This window comes from Magnolia sinica, chromosome 9, assembly GCF_029962835.1.
Source record: "Magnolia sinica isolate HGM2019 chromosome 9, MsV1, whole genome shotgun sequence".
Lineage (NCBI taxonomy): Eukaryota > Viridiplantae > Streptophyta > Magnoliopsida > Magnoliales > Magnoliaceae > Magnolia > Magnolia sinica.
The window spans coordinates 53,461,269-53,477,656 of record NC_080581.1 but is presented as its reverse complement, the minus strand read 5'-3'; the positions used below and the strand labels follow the sequence as shown (position 1 = coordinate 53,477,656).

The window sequence follows — 16,388 nt, the reverse complement described above, 5'->3', positions numbered from 1 at the left end:
AGAGTTCATAAAGCTTATGCAATCCCAAACAAATTGCCGTTGCCTTTGCTTCAAGATAATGATCCCCTTGGCCGGTCTAGAAAACTACTTTTGGCATACTGATTCTAATATTAAGGATACCAGCCAAACTGGAATAAAGGCATCACTAGCAAAGTTGTCCATCATCATTGTTGTCAATGGCAAAGTACCCATCCAAATTTAAGCTTCTACACAACTTCCGGTGGACGGATCCACTGATAAGCCATTTTTCAAGTGATTATCACCATCTATTCCAGCACCCAACTCATTGGAAAATCCATATTTAAAGTTCCCTCAAACTCTTATATATATTGTTTATGTTTTCCAGAAGTAATTTATATGGACTTGACTTCCGAAAATTGAAAGAAGAAGAAGGAAGAGAGAAACATATGGAAGAAAGGAGAGTTTTTGTTAGATTCTTCCTCCACTTTTTACATCTATTTAAAGAGAATATTTACAAAAGAAAAGGCTCATTAGCTGTCTCCTAATCACAACTATACAAACCAAATAAAAAACAAGAATGGTGCACTACAGGTGCACCTAAGCATATGTACAGTTTCTAGTATGGTGTACCACAACTGTACCCAAATTGTTGTACACTAACTCTCCTCAAGCTGGTGCATGAATATTCCTGCCAAGCTTGACACAAATGGTCTTAAGGCATACTGTGACGTGGCTTTGGTGGAGACATGCTAACTGATCCTCTAACTGAACGAAGGGTGTGTGAAGAAGCTTGGCGGCTAATTTCTGCTGAATAAAGTGACAATTAACTTCAATGTGCTTTGTGCGTTCATGGAAGACTGGGTTAGATGCAATGTGTATCGCTGCCTGATTATTACAATATAGAGGAATTGAGGAAGATGTCATAAATCCCATATCTTAAAGGATGATCTTTATCCATAGTAACTCACATGCTGTATGCGCCATTGCGCGATATTCGACTTTCGTAGAGGAGTGCGCAACAAGAGATTGCTTCTTGCTTTTCTACATAACTAGAGTTTTGTGAGGGTTGATAGAAGTTTTATTAAAGGCCTGCTAGCCACAAGCAAAGCAAGAAAAGAATTCAAACAAAGGGAAACAAGAAAGAGCCTGCCCAATAGGCACCCAGCTACTAGTGATTAACATAAAAGACAACCCATTCTGAAACTAACAAAGAAATCGAGCTGAGAAATGCCTCCAGAGATTTAGAGATTTAGATTTGTGTTATTGTCAATTTTAACAATAACACAAATGACCAAAATGCCCTCACTTAAAACAGGTAGTAGCTTAAGGTGTATTTTAGTCTCTTCAATTATTAGGGTTTCATGTTTTGGTTCTTAGTCTCTTCAATTACAGAAGTATGATGGTACTTTTGCTTAAAAGAGTTTCAATTTTATTATGCATTGCTTGGAAGAAGGATAGAGAGGGGACGTGTGACTCTACACTTGCGTAGAGGGGTTGTGGCTCTTTCCACAATTTTGATTCCCTTGGTAATCTAAGTCCTATGGATTGCATCAAAGTTTGGTGTCAGAGCAAGTTCCTTCTTTGGGAACTTGGACCTTTTCCTCTTCAATAGGTCTCTGCTTTATCTCTCTTCATTTCCTTCCCTTTTCCTTTCCCCTTATTGCTTTTCCTTGTCCCCTCTCCTTTTCTATTACCAAACCCATGAAAAAGAAAATTACTCATACCCATTCTTCCTCTTTCTTTTCCCGTTCTGAAACCCTAAACCAAAGCCCCTCAAGTCTTAATCCCTAATCATACCCATTTCCCAACCCTCCAAAATCCCAATCTCATTTCCCAAGCCCTAATCTAAATCTTGTTAGAGATTCTATCTCACTGTTTGATTAAAGCAAATTGACGATCCTGACTCATAATTGGTGATGCCATCTCTTTGTCCAAATTAATGATCACCGTTCAATCGAAGCAATGATAATTGTATGTATCGTGGAATGTATCACCGCTTTTGGGAAACATTGGGAAATTGATCAAAATTTTCAATGGAACTTGAGGGACGTTAAAAAATACATTATTACACACTTATAACTCAAAGATCACAAAAAACAAGTACACATAATAAGTTCCTTTGTATAGGGTCCTAAACTATGCGTTTTCTGACAAAAGTGATGCAATTATATCCAAAATGATCTCATTGAATGGCCTTGTTCACCACTTGGTTGGAACATCGTTCGGTCGGGTTCTAAGGTTCTGCATTCTTCGGTAGAGACATTTGGCATGGTCCATAGCTACATCTTCCGACCGTGCCCTTCAGATGGATTCATTTTTCATCCTATCTAAAATGGCTGACAAGACCAGACGCTCCAGCTGGCTTCAAAGCCTATTAGTAAAACGCGCTAGCGCGCACATACATTTCAAAGCTTAAAAATGTATGAGCGCCAACGTGCGCAATGGCTTTGAAGCCATTGCTTGCTAGCTTCAAAGCTTATAAGTAAAACTGGCTAGTGCACTTGCTCTATTCCCTAAGCCTAATTGTCCTTACTGACCTCTAACAGTCCTTACCACCCAACCCGACAAGAGACTCTTTATCACTGCACCTGTCGTGTTCTAAGAGCGGAAGAAAGCATAAATGGCACATAGGCGGTGAATCGTGTTGAAGGTGAAAGTCACCAAAAAGTGATAGAATGCTCTCTATATAATACTTATATAATGCATGTAATTTATTGGCACATTAGATATTATAATTAGTAGTACTAATCTGTCCTATAATGTACTGTGCATTTATTTAAAAAATATATTATAAATTAATTTTTACATTTAAAAACATAAATTTATTTTAAAAATAAATAAATGAGTATGGCTGATATTAAGATCAACATATACTTGTTAATACACAAATATTAGGAATACATTTTGGTTGGTTAGTGTAATTTTTTTAAAAGTTTTTAATATATATTTTCAGATATTTTTAGTTAAAGGGTTGAAATCAAGGAAATTTCGGATTTTCCATAATTCCCCCATTTTCCCCGAAATAAATAATCGAACGTAAAAGACTGTGATTGAGCGTGCAAAACATGCAAAATCATGGATTACTAAGTTGGTACCACTGATTCTAAGCTATTTAAACAAGAAAAAACACTTTAAATTTAAAAAACTCATCGATTGGTTTCGAGCCCGTCTCCACTCTCTCGACTTGATTTCCCCACCCAAATCCTCCTATCTAAACAACTTAAAATGACTGGTTAAAATCTTCTTTGTTTTTTTTTTTTTTTTTTTAAAATTTTTTTTTTCTGACTTTCCTTCCCCCCCACCCCAAATTTTTTTTTTTTCTTTCAATGGGGCCATTTTTGTCGATATCGTCGATGCATATCACATGTATTGACGATATTAAGGACTTTTATACTGTGAGATATTAAAAATATTGCAATGTAATGTATCGATGATATATATCATCAATACATTCCAATATATTGGACAATAGAGGGAAGTTTTACAGCTCACCCTAGTTTCGTATTGGCAACATGCGATACTATTGATATATATGTCATTGCGATGAGGACATCACGTCACGTACACCATTACGTACGTATCAGAGGAGGAAGCGGGCTGCGCTGATTTCCATGTGGCTAGGCGAGTATCCGTGATCGTGCTGAAGACCCCATGTACATGTGCGAGCATCTGGAAGACCCCACACTGGGAAGATGCACATGGGCTGCTTTATGGAGTGATCCAGACCATTGGATTGGAGGGACGTGACGATCGGGTCATTGGATCGCATGGATCACATGATCGGGCCATTGATCGTTGATCGTCCACATTAGTTTTAGACTTGATCATATTTTAGGATTTAGTTTTTGATTATTTTATATTTAGACACATTATGAGTGTTTTAGTTGATTTTATTTAGACTAGGGCTATTTTCGTTATAGTTCACAAGACTGGGTTTTTGTAATTTTTGAAACTTCTTAGATCTATAAAAGAGGTGGGCGTGTGACCTCTCCCTCATTGAATTTCATGATTAAAAAAAAAAAAAAGAAAAAAAAGAGAGAAAAGCTCTTGCTTTCTTCTCCCATCTTCATGCGATTTGAATATACTTCCATGTGATTTGGAAGGAAGATTGGTGCGAGGCTAATCTTCATCAACGGAGGTACAAGGTCTCCATTTATCCCCACACTGTCTTCCATTTTCTTCCCCATTCAAGTATTTTCTTCAGATTCTTAATTCTCCCATTCCAAATCTTCGTTTTCTACCAAACCCAACTTTCTCATACTCATCCACAATCGAAACTCTAACCCTAAACTTAAAATTCCCAATTTTCCTACTTTCCCAAATTATCCAAACCCTAATTTTAACCCTAGGTTGTATTAGGTTTCCTATTTTGAAATAGACTATCCTATGCTAATTGGATGTCCCTACATCCATTAGATCCTAATTTCTTTTTATTTAATGATCTTGAGTTACGACGTTGGTAGCTTAGGCTGAGATTATACATGGTTTTCTTTTGATTTTCATGATATTTGTGATGATTATAGCGATGTTTGTGTTTTTTTTTGTTAAATATCTTAATTCGGCTATTTGATCTCACATGTTACTTAGTTCATGCATCGGTCTTGCATCACATTGCCCGTGACAACCAATGTGCAATTCTGTAACGGGAAAGAACTAAAACATTAAATTGACTACCATGTCAGAGGACGTTGAACTCAGGAAATCAAGTCCTCTTACCTTCTTATCAACAATGAAATTGATAATGTGCTCATTAAGAGGCTTCTAATGTATTAGAGCATTACCATATTGGCGAACTATTTTGTTGGAAGTCTACATGCACTACGAGTGTATCTACCCAATATTTTATAATTAAGAATTCTAGCCTAGAGGATGTTGCAACTTGTTCTTCCTTCATTATATTATTCAACTTCTATAATTATTAGTTATGATCTATATTGTTCTAAACCATTCTTTTTCTATCGCAGGCATATTTATGTGGAATGCTATTGATGGGAATACTCTGTGTTCTACTGTTTATTGAGAATTCTCCTCTTCTTTACCATGCTTATGTTGCAATGACGGTGTTTCTCTGGACTCAAATATTTAGTGACATTCAGTTTCTAAAAGCAGTATGGAGATCCTTGTCTGGGAGCAAAGTTAATTTTATTGGGAAGCTTCTAGCCTCTTGTGCTGTGTCCATATTTACTCTTGAATTCCTGGTACGGAAGCATAATGTGCAATTGCCCATCCTGCCATTAACTGTAATTACTTGTTGAGGAAGCATTCAAGCTGCAGACCGTACTTCACTTGTCTTTTTCTCTTTACGCAGGTGACTAGCTTTTATGAAAGGAAGCTCTACACTTGGTGCTTCCTCATTATTGGGGTCGTAGCTGCTCTTTATATTTTTTACAATATTCCAGGGAGACCAATGATACCATTTTTTATATGGGTTGCGTGTTGGCTTTTATCCATTTTTACGTTAATGCCAGCAGAAATTCCTGACAACACTCACTTGGTGTAAGTCTATTTGTTCGAGGCCTCTCGACTTTATTACTTGGTTATATGCTCCATCTAGATGTGATAATACACATGATTGTAGTTATTTGTTGTAGTGGATGCTTGGGCCATGTTTGGATACATGTATTCCAAGGGAAAAGAAAACAAAAAGGTAATGATTATTTCCAAGAGCATTATTGAAACATGGATTCCGTTTTTAGGTGCCTCCTTTGGATCGAAGTGGGAACCCAATTTTTGTGAGACAACTTCACCTATTTGTTGGTGCCAGACAATCTAAACTATGGAAAAGTGCAGTGGTTGGTTTGTGGAATCCTCCCTCTTCTTTGCTATCCAAACATCACAAACTGTCACATCAATGGAAAGCCTTTTCTATTTCCATTGATTTGCATGGAATTGGCGATATCCCAAGATGCCCCTAGTCCATTTGAACATGAATTTGTTTACTTGCTCTTAACCTTATCATAATATAGGTCTAAAACTGTCTGCTTCCATTCCTTTTATTATGTCACGTCCCAAACGGACCGTCGAGCAATTGGAGGACATTGGTGCTTTCTACCGAACATCCCTATTTTTTAGATAGGAGGAAACTTTTGATAATCTGGCAGAGCATGATAGTTCATACACAAGCGCAGAGAAACCATACAATTGGCACAACAATAACTCAAATTAAACCATTCAAATGGTTATTCATAATTGAATGGACTGCAAACCAAAACAATGTATTGATTTCATTATGCAAACAATTTATCGAAATAGGATGATTCAATGAAAAATATTATATGGTCTGAATTGACCAAACGTTGGTCCTCCAATCAGAGGTTAGGATTGCTCGGACAATTATGATTTTTGGATTATGAACCATTCAGAATGGGTTTTCTAATTTCATTGGTTAAACTTAATATGTGCCACGTCTACAAGTTCTAAATGCATGTGTAGCAAGTGTAATTCTCTATCAAGAGTATCAAATAACTGCCCTTTTACAATCGCTTCTCCACCCTTCTCCCACATCTTACAAACTGCTTCCTCCTTTTCCACTTGTGTTGCATGTGCCATATCCTCAATACTAGTAAATGGTAAGATGCTTTTCTAGTCACATCACTATCATTCAACATGTGTTTTTACCCAGTTTGTCATTTTTTTTAGTGAGCTTGTTTGACATTGCATGCTCTAGTCCTTAACTATTCCCAAATTGCCCGTGTTTGGTTAAAAGTGCACTGGTGGATATGATCATTTTAGCATGTGAGTGGTGTTCAGTATACATGTGTCAGCGGGCTCCTTGCTATTTATTGTAGGCAAGTACTTGAGCATGTCCTCTCCACTTCCTATCCATGGGGGGCACATGTGTTTGCCTCGGCGCCAACTTGGATGCCTGTTTTATTGCCCTTATGTGAGGGTATTCCATATGTGTGTGTTCCTCCTGCTCCGTAGCACATTGACAATTGCCACTCCATGAACATTTGCTTCCTTGCGCTTCAGGGTGTGCATGTATTGGTTGGGCTGGGGATTAGTATTGGGTGGGCTGTTTTGGCATGCAAGTGTTGTCAATCTGAGCTCAACCATGGTAGCCTCCAGAGCCCAAGTAAAAGAGGAAGGTTCAAGTCTGGTGAGCAGTCTATTGTAACACTTCTTCTAGTCTATCATTACTTGCTAGAGAAAGCCAAAGATGATGATGATGAATTCGAACTCTGATTAAACAAAATGGATTAGTAATGTTGCTTTTTCAGTTGTAACTATCAAAGTTCAAATTCGTACTTCAACTAAGGCCATTTATTTGTAGAATTGCAAGTGGAGCTATAGTTATCCTGATAGGGATGGCTGCTAGGTGGCTTGATTCAAGTACCAGAGGAAGTAAGTATTGGCTATGCATCCTCAATTATGATAAACAAAGGTCCAGGTTTCAGAAACTATTTCATTTGCAGGTAAATAGCTCACCTTGTTTATATATTGACCTACCTCAGCTTCAGAAGCTTAGAGGCTTGTTTGAGCACATCTAAATATTTCACTGTTTTGTTCTTTGGATATTAGGCTCTTCTAGTTGGGCTATCATCAGGGATGGTGTGGTTATCCACTTCTCACAGAACCCAGAAGCAAGAACTTCTCACGTTGCACCAGTTGATAAACTGGTCCTTAGCAGGTTATGTTTTAATATCCTTTCTTTCTTTGTTGTCTTTAGTGCTTATATTTACAACTTGAATAATAAATACAATCAATATTAATTGTTTCTTCAGTTTAATTTAGAGGCTTCTTCTGTAGCAAATATTTTTCATTGGAGCTTTAGGCTTCTTGATTAGTGGAGGCACCATTGTCATATTTCTTCCCTTTCAGCATTTACTCATTTAGCATTTCTCTCTGTTTGCGACATTATTATATATCAGTAATCCCACTCTTTCAGAAAATTTGTTGTCTAGAATTTCATTATTTACATTTTGTGAGGGAGGGAGGGAGGACTCAAAAAGTAGTGATCCATCACTTATCATTAGGGCTTTGATATTGTTTGTGAAAGTACAAATATACCTCCATGCTTTAGTAATTACATAAACCAAAGCCAGTTTGTCTAAGAAAATAATAATACAAAACAATAGAAACCATAATCTCCTTGTAAGTTGGCCACATGTGAGTTCATCACCTCAAAAAGTGGTGATGCCCTATGCCTCTCCATCACTTATCATTAGGGCTTTGATATTGTTTGTGAAAGTACAAATATACCTCCATGCTTTAGTAATTACATAAACCAAAGCCAGTTTATGTCTTAAACTCTATTCTATCATATCACCTTAAAGGTTTAAAGAAGAAAATAATAATACAAAACAATAGAAACCATAATCTCCTTGTAAGTTGGCCACATGTGAGTTCATCACTGTCCACCGTGGTCTGCCAACACTGTCCACCATGTTCTGTCACACACAACTACTTGGACCATCCAACTAGTTGCTACAATTAATGTAAATAAATGTTGTCGTAGGACTTATCTTACTTACAGTTTCAAGAAGAGGTCACTGCTTGGGTAGGGCCCACCATGGTGTTAATGTGAAATCCACCCCGACCATCAGTTGCTTAACTCCATGTCAGACCCAGGGCTAACAAATTATCCCCATCTGTGGTTCAGGTGGACCCCATGATTGGAAACAGTGTACAAGGAAAGGTTCACCCTCCAAACTGTTTCCCTTGTTGCGGCCCACTAAAATCACACATAGGCCTGAGTTTGGGACACAGGACCACCATTTGGTGTGCCATCTGACAGTTGGAGTTGATTGAACATATGCATTCCGATTTGTCCTATAAAAATCAAGGGTAGATGTCTCTCTCTTAACTGTTTTCATTGATGAGGCCCACTTGAATCAAGGTCAGACTAATGTTTTTGCTGTGGGCCCAACATGGGATTGTACATCTAATGGTCAGAGTGGATCTCACATACACATCAAGGTTGGCCCCGTAAAAAATTAAGGATGGCCATCCGTCTTTTGCTTGTTACAAGAAAACCACCGGCGTGATTTAAGGGAGTAATTAATTATAATAAATGTTGAGAGAGAGTACTTCAATGTTACCTCAAAAAAGGTTGCCGCTAAGGTGGTCCCCACCGTGGTGTTAATGTTGAATCTACACCAACCATCAGGTTCTTCATCCTACACTCAACCCATGCTCCGAAAAGTGGAGCCTCCATCTGTGGGCACAACTAAAAAGGGTAGGGAGGTGGTTGGTAGCCCTGCGGTGGAGTCCAGTTAAGATTTGGATCCGGATGTTTTCTCACTGAAGGTTCTCTAGCTACAGAGCCAAAGTATTGGAGAGTGTGTTGCCACTTTCCACAGTTGTCGTTCAACTCATCGAGCCTTCCGATTAACATCGTCGATTGACACGAAATTATCTTGCGCTGGATCTCTTGGTGTAACCCTGCTCGATAGTTGTTAGCCATTACGTGGTCTATCTCTGCAAGCTTACAATGGACAAAAAGTTCATTGAACTTATTAGTATAGTCATCCACCGACAAAGTTTCCTGTTTGAATGCAAGGAGATCCTGGAGAAGAGTATTCATGCAATCTAAAGGCAAATATTTACTTTTTAGTTTTGTCTCCTATGTCAACCCATCATGTGATAGCAGGACGACCAATGATGAGATTGTTGTTGTCAATGCTTCACCACCAGATTCTTGTTGAGCCCTTCAACTTGGCCTTGACAAAGGTCACTCATTGGACATCATCCATGTCATAACATGCAAAATAATCTTCAAGCGTTGTAATTCAATCGATAAAAGTCTTTGCATCAAGGTGACCTGTGAAGTCCGAAACTTCAACTTGTACTTTCGTGGGAATATCATCTTTCTTATGCATCTCTATCGAGGAGTCATGGGCTCTCTCTACGAAGAGCCATTCCATGAAGTCATAAACAAACTCCCGTGGACCTGTACCATTTTTATTCACCAAAGGTTTTGATTAGAACTCTTGTTGTGAATTTGGCTCACCATTCGGAACTCTAATGGAATCAGGTTGCTCTACATGAGGTTCTCCACTTAGTTGGTCAACAACGGTTTGCAAGCTGGCTACCCTTGCGAATAGCTTGGTGATACAATTTTCTTGTTGTTGATCGACAAGCTTCTCTCCATAGAGGTTACCACTATGGGTAGACATCGTATCAGGGGATGACATCAGGAAAGTAATGGACAAAATATGGAGATTGTTGTTTATCTTGGACTTCAAATCAGCCGTTGGGACCCACTCTAATACCAAACTGGAACATCCAGATGGTGGGAAGGATTTGCCAAATATAGGCACCTCCAAGACAATCACAAGAATCACACACAAAGTAAAAAGAGACGATCCATAAATTTTATTCAATTCAGAGGTGCATTGATATTGCTAATGCCAAGCCCTTAAATAAGCTTTAAAACATACAAATAATGAAGATTCATAATGTCATTGACGACTAATGACTTATTACAAAAATAGAAAACAAATTAAGAGATGCCTAAGGGATAAAAATGCATTTAAGAAGATTTGACCAATTGATTATTTCATAGTTAACTGATTAATTTTTCTAGCTAGCTACATAAATAGAAGGCTTGGTCCTTCTTACCAATTGAGGGGCTTGGGTCCTGGCCCATAGTTTCTGGACCTAGTTCATCCTGCATAAGATGGCCCAACTTAAACCACAACCCTTTAATAGTTGTATAGCAGTCTCCTAAGGACCTCTACCCTAATCAAATTGTCAATCTCCCTACAATTTTTTTTATTTTTATTTTTATTTTTATTTTTAAATTTTATTTTTACAATAAGCAAGAACAACAAAATCCCACGAACCATGGGCCTAACCCATGGTTCGTGGGCCCAGTTCATCCTACATCAGATGGCCCAACTTAAACCACAACCCTTTAAGAGCTGTAATCTCCCAAGTACGTCTACCCCGATGAAATTTTCAATCTCCCTACATTTTTAAAAATAATTTGTAGCAACAAAATCCCAAATCTCTTTAATGGATTTACAATATGTCAATGTCATTCCAATTTAAGGCTTCGAGTGAAGTCGCGCTTAGTCGAGATAGGCGCACGGTCTTGCTGCCGACTACTGAGTAATCCGGGGTATTACATTTTTAGAAAATTTGGAAAAAAATTAATTAAAAATATCAAAAAATTAAAAAAGAGTTATTATTATTTTTAAGATTATATTGACCAACCAAAATCGGCTCCTAATATATTTGTGTATTCATGAATGTATGCCAATCTTAATATTAGCCAGAGTTTTATTTATTTTAAAAAAGATACTTAACTTTTTGTAGAAAATTAACAACAACTATTTTGAAATATATTTTTAATAGTTGCACTATACATTGTAGGATGATTTAGTGAACTAAATACATTTAATGTGCTAATAAATTATATGTTAGTTATTTTTATATTAATTTTTTTTTATGTATTTAAAAATATTAAAATTATGAAAATATTGGGCATGATGTCATTTATTATTCCTAATAATTTTTTTACACAAAGTGGTCTTGCATGGATAAAATGTTTGGAAAGGGTGGCAGCCCGACATTAGCTGGCAGCATGGTATGCATTGGAGTAGTAGGGTGAGGATGTCCAAATACCTTAAGATCTATTAATATATAGGGAAGAGGAAGGAAGCAGAGGCGGCTGGAGGAACTTTGGAGTTGAGGGGATGTGAAAATAGGGGTGGGAAATTTCGTGGCAAGGTTTTTCATATATGACGATGTGCCAGATAAGGCAACTGCGAATCTGCGCTTAAAAAATGTAATCACTATAGTGAAACATAGGGGTGAGGGTATGGTGCCACCGACACCACAGAAGATTATGGGTCCTTACCTAGATTTTGAGGTTGCTAAGATACGCCATTAAATCTATGAGTTGAGGCTATCATGGAAAGCATATGGGTTCACGTTGATGTGAGATGGATGGACGATACTGATGAAGCTGTCCATCATAATTTTTGAAACACTGTGCGGGGCTGATGAAGGATGTGATGAAGGAGGTGAGGTGGAAGAACGTAGTACAATTTGTCATGGATAAAGGGTGCACATTTGTGAAGGCGGGGAAATATTTAATAAATTATGACTTGTACTAGACCCTGTGTGTAGCCCATCACATTGATTTGATGGTTGAAGCAATTGGCTGCAGTTAAGAGTGTGATTGTTGATGCTCGAGCAATTACAAATTTCATCTACAACCACACCTGGGTTTTAGTTGAGATGCGTGCGAGGTGTCATGGCGCTAGTTCAGCCGAAGGCGACATTGTTTGCCACTAATTTCATTGCCATAGAAAGCCTCTTAAAACACAAGCATGGAGTTAGAAACCTATTTAGAATCAGAGCGGCAATGTTCAGGTAACAGCGATTGAGGGGATTGTCATGAGCAATTCTTTTTGGGACTGCATACATAGTGTGGTATGTATTATGGAGCTGATTTACAGAACGCTCAGGACAATGGATAATGAGACATTCGTCTATGGGTTCCATGTACAAGTCCTTGGAATGCCATCAAGGCAAAAGCCCTAAAGGCATATGGATGGGTGCACGCAATCATTAATGACCAATGGGACGTAATCATTGATGACCAATGGGATAGGGCCCTCGAGCACCCACCTCCCATGTTTGGTAAGTGATTCGATATAATTTTCTATATGTTTCAATACTTCAGTAGTTTCTTGCATGATATGGACCTGTGGTTAGAAATTTGCGCATTGTGATGGGATTTGAGCATACTTCTTGAACCCCAAGACCACTACCAGCCGTAGACTCGACAAGGGTAATGACTTGAGGTACGTGAAGTATATGAGAAGTTATTCCTCAATACTCTGGGGAAAGCTTATTTCAGGAACAAGGTAAACTGTTGCATTTAATTCTTAACTAAGTTCCTACCACACATTATCTTGATTTTTTCTAACTTTTTATGATTTTTCTATATTTTCCTAAAATTTTCTGATTCTTTATTTTAATTTTAATTTTAATTAATTAATTTATTTTTGGGTATCCGTTCCCCAATTTGTCCCATTTCGCACGAGTCATGTTGGAACTTACGATATAACTCGATTTCATTTCTTTGTGAGTCATTGATTGGTAACAATCTTTTGAACCATAATGGGTACATCATCCTTTGAGATGGTCAGACATCTTCAATAGATGAAAGTTTCAGGGCTCCTGTTTTGGAGTTATTGTTATGGTTTTGGGGTGTTGTTGTCTATGGGACAGCTTGAGGTTATAAACTGGCATTATGATATTTGGAACAGTCATCATGGGAGCCTTTGAACTTCCATTCCACCAGGTTTTTATTTTCTTTTGATTGGTAACATAAATAAGACTGGATTCAGAAATCAATTACCACTGATGTTTCTAGGTATCAAATGTTACTGAAGAAATATGTTTTAAAGTATGATTTGACAGTAGCAAACATATAGAGCTGTACACGAACCGAGTTAGCTCGATTAACTTGCTCGACTCGACTCGAAAAAGCTTGATTCGACTTGGTTCGAAACTGAGTTCGAGCCGAGCCGAGCTGATTTTTGGAGCTTGAAAAAATTTCAAGCCAAGTTCAAGCTTGGCCGAGCTTGAATCAACTCGGATCGAACCTCAACTCGAATCGAACTCAGTTCGAACCAGTTCGGTGACTCGGTTATTTTGATATTGATGTTGCTCACCAAGCGTTTGATGAAATGACTCAACGAAGTGTTGTTTCGGGTGCATACATTTTCTGTGGGATCGGCTGGTGGCGAGGAAGATATGGATATGAAACTAATCACTACCAAAAGAAAAACATTACATGATAAAACTACCTTTGGATCTTGATTTTGATGCTGCCTACTGAGTGTTTGATGAAATACCTGTAAACTGCTGCTGCTGTTTTGCATACTATGAGAAATTGAAGGTGCACTCCATGTGTTTGAGAAAGTGCCGCACTGGCTCAAACTCGGCTCGAACTGGCCCGAGCTGCTGACCGAACCGAGCTGAGCTGGCCAGTCGGGCTCGAGGACCGAGCTGAGCCTAGTTCGAGTTGGGGTCAGCTAGTGGCTGAGCCGAGTCGAGCTGTGCCAAGCTCAACTCGGTTTGACTCGTGTACAGCTCTACAAACAGATACATGAAGTGACTAATAACAGCATTTAACTCATAACATGATGATTGGCAAAAATTCACAGTTATGAATACTCGGTAGGCCACTATTAAATTATTCATTAGAAGTGCGACCACTTAATTATTCTAGTGGTCACAGAAGAACCCAAAGTAAGTGGCAACACTTCAACTATTTGCTCGTAAAGGGATTCAGATGATTACCAAATGATGATACTCATTTTCTCTTGATTGTCTCTGACATGTCCTGCCTACGCCTTTCGTTATAGAAGCTATTTCTCAGTTATAGATGATGTTTCTGACTGCCACCATGTTTTCTTTTATTCGCAACAGGTCTTTCTATGGTTCTACCACTGTTTTCACCAACCAGCCTCTTGGATCGCCTCTCCTCTATATTTCTTGGTTTCGCTCCACCTTTTCTACTTCTATCTATCGGGTATATTACCTTGTTAGTTGGTGTCATGGTGTATTTGGCCAATCATATTCAGAGAATAGGTAGATGATAAATGTATGATCAATCTCTTGCAATGAATGTTTTGCAGATATGAAGCTGTCTTCTATAGTGCACTTGCTCTTGTCCTTATGGCATGGGTTTTGATTGAATGTGCAGTTCTCCACTTTTCTGAAGTGAAGAACTCACCTGCTTACATAAAAAATGTTGAGGATCAAGTCATCCTTAACCATGATGAAAGATACTTGCAGCTGTCGGACATGAGAGTTCCTTTGATCTTTGTAAGTCAAATTTCACTATCTCTTCTTTTTCTTGGTATAGTCTTGATTGTGAACATTTAACTATGTGTAGCCTTCACATTTTTCTAACCTTTAGTTCACATTAATGTGAATATTGTACACTGCAAATGTTAAACCGATGTTTTAAATAGCGGTAGCGTGATGTGTGGCGCTCAGCCCTCTATAGCATAAATACATAGCGTGTAGTGTAAGCGACACGATACTTCTATTTTTTAATTTAAAAATATGACAAATATAATAAATAGTGGAAAAAAGGAAACAAAATATAAAAATCCCTAAAAGAGGATTCATTTTATCAATTATAAGCATGTTCAAACATTAGTTATCATTTATCAAAACCCAATCCACATATATAAACCAAATGCAAAACTCGACTGGATGATGCATATACTTAATTTTATGTTTATGCATGAAACTTGACACAACATATCCTAGATGCATATAACTGAACATGTGATATGCATGAAAGGACTCTTACGCTAAACCAGGCTTTGAAACCAAATTTTGATGTAGGATGACGTAAAACCGGCTATGTGACCGAGATTTAACTTAAAATCAAAGGAATAAATAAAATCATCAAACTAAAGTGTGATGCACATGCAAACAAAATGAAGTCCAAGAGATGACCGGTATGATTCGAGGCCAAATCACAATCATAAACACTTTGACCAAACAAAACACTCCGAAAATTGGGCAATTGGGCCCAAGGAAGATAAAGATCTTCCGACTAGCTTAGGAGTAATCTGAGTTAAATAGGTGAAAGTTTGATATTTCCAGGGTTGGACCAAGGTAGTTCTAATGCAAAAATCTTGAGATCTAGGAATATTAAACACAAACGGCCGAAACCGAGTTGCCTAATGTGGACAAAGGAACACACCGACTCAAAATCAGATCAAGCGGGCCCCACACATGCGTGTGGCAGTCACACAGGTGGATGTACGGTCACACGTGTGGGTTGAATGATCGTGTGGTCCACTCACGGGTTGGGTCCGTTAATAATGGAAGATGGGTTTATGTGGCCCGTAGGATCAAGTAAAATCATATCCAAGTGAAAATAAGGAAAAGAGTTTACCTTAGGATTGAAGATTCCAAGAGACCTACCACCTACAATTCATCAAGCATGAAGTGGATGAGCAAGGATCTTAAGGACGAATGATAGAGTGACTTCTCACCCTCTAGGCTTGTATTCAAAGATCTAGCCTTCACAACAATGAAGGAAGAAGAAAGGGACGCCCACAAAGCTTCGTCGAGATTTTTTCCAAACTTACATTAGGGTTGGACGTCCCCACCCCACTTGCTTTATATTATTCCAAAAAATTGTTGAAATGACAATTTTGCCCCTTTAGTAACAAAAGCAAAGTGCCCATTATGTCCTAAAAGGTAAATAGTCTAATCTATCCTCTCAAAAGAAAAAAAAATGTAACAAATAGATGTCCACTATCCAATCACAAGCTAAATTGTCAAAATCATTAAATAACATAATAGAACTAACAAACAAAAGGGTCCAACATAATCCAACCATCGGATGTCCCAATAATGGGACACAAGATGATCCATTGGATGGACGATCATGTAGACCATGATCAACGGTGGGATGGTCTCCAAATATGATTCAA

General features: G+C 38.0%; 1 protein-coding gene across 3 annotated transcripts in view; it reads left to right on the top strand.

Annotated features, from left to right (window-relative positions):
- The window catches only part of LOC131255442 (GPI ethanolamine phosphate transferase 1), a 110,938-nt gene that overhangs the window by 55,518 nt on the left and 39,032 nt on the right, over positions 1–16,388 (top strand). For all 3 annotated transcript variants that reach the window (XM_058256160.1, XM_058256159.1, XM_058256161.1), the window contains 6 exons: positions 4,926–5,159; positions 5,270–5,457; positions 7,235–7,376; positions 7,483–7,591; positions 14,356–14,458; positions 14,565–14,754. In XM_058256160.1, the coding sequence (XP_058112143.1) occupies positions 4,926–5,159; positions 5,270–5,457; positions 7,235–7,376; positions 7,483–7,591; positions 14,356–14,458; positions 14,565–14,754 (966 nt within the window). The remainder of the gene's footprint in view (positions 1–4,925; positions 5,160–5,269; positions 5,458–7,234; positions 7,377–7,482; positions 7,592–14,355; positions 14,459–14,564; positions 14,755–16,388) is intronic.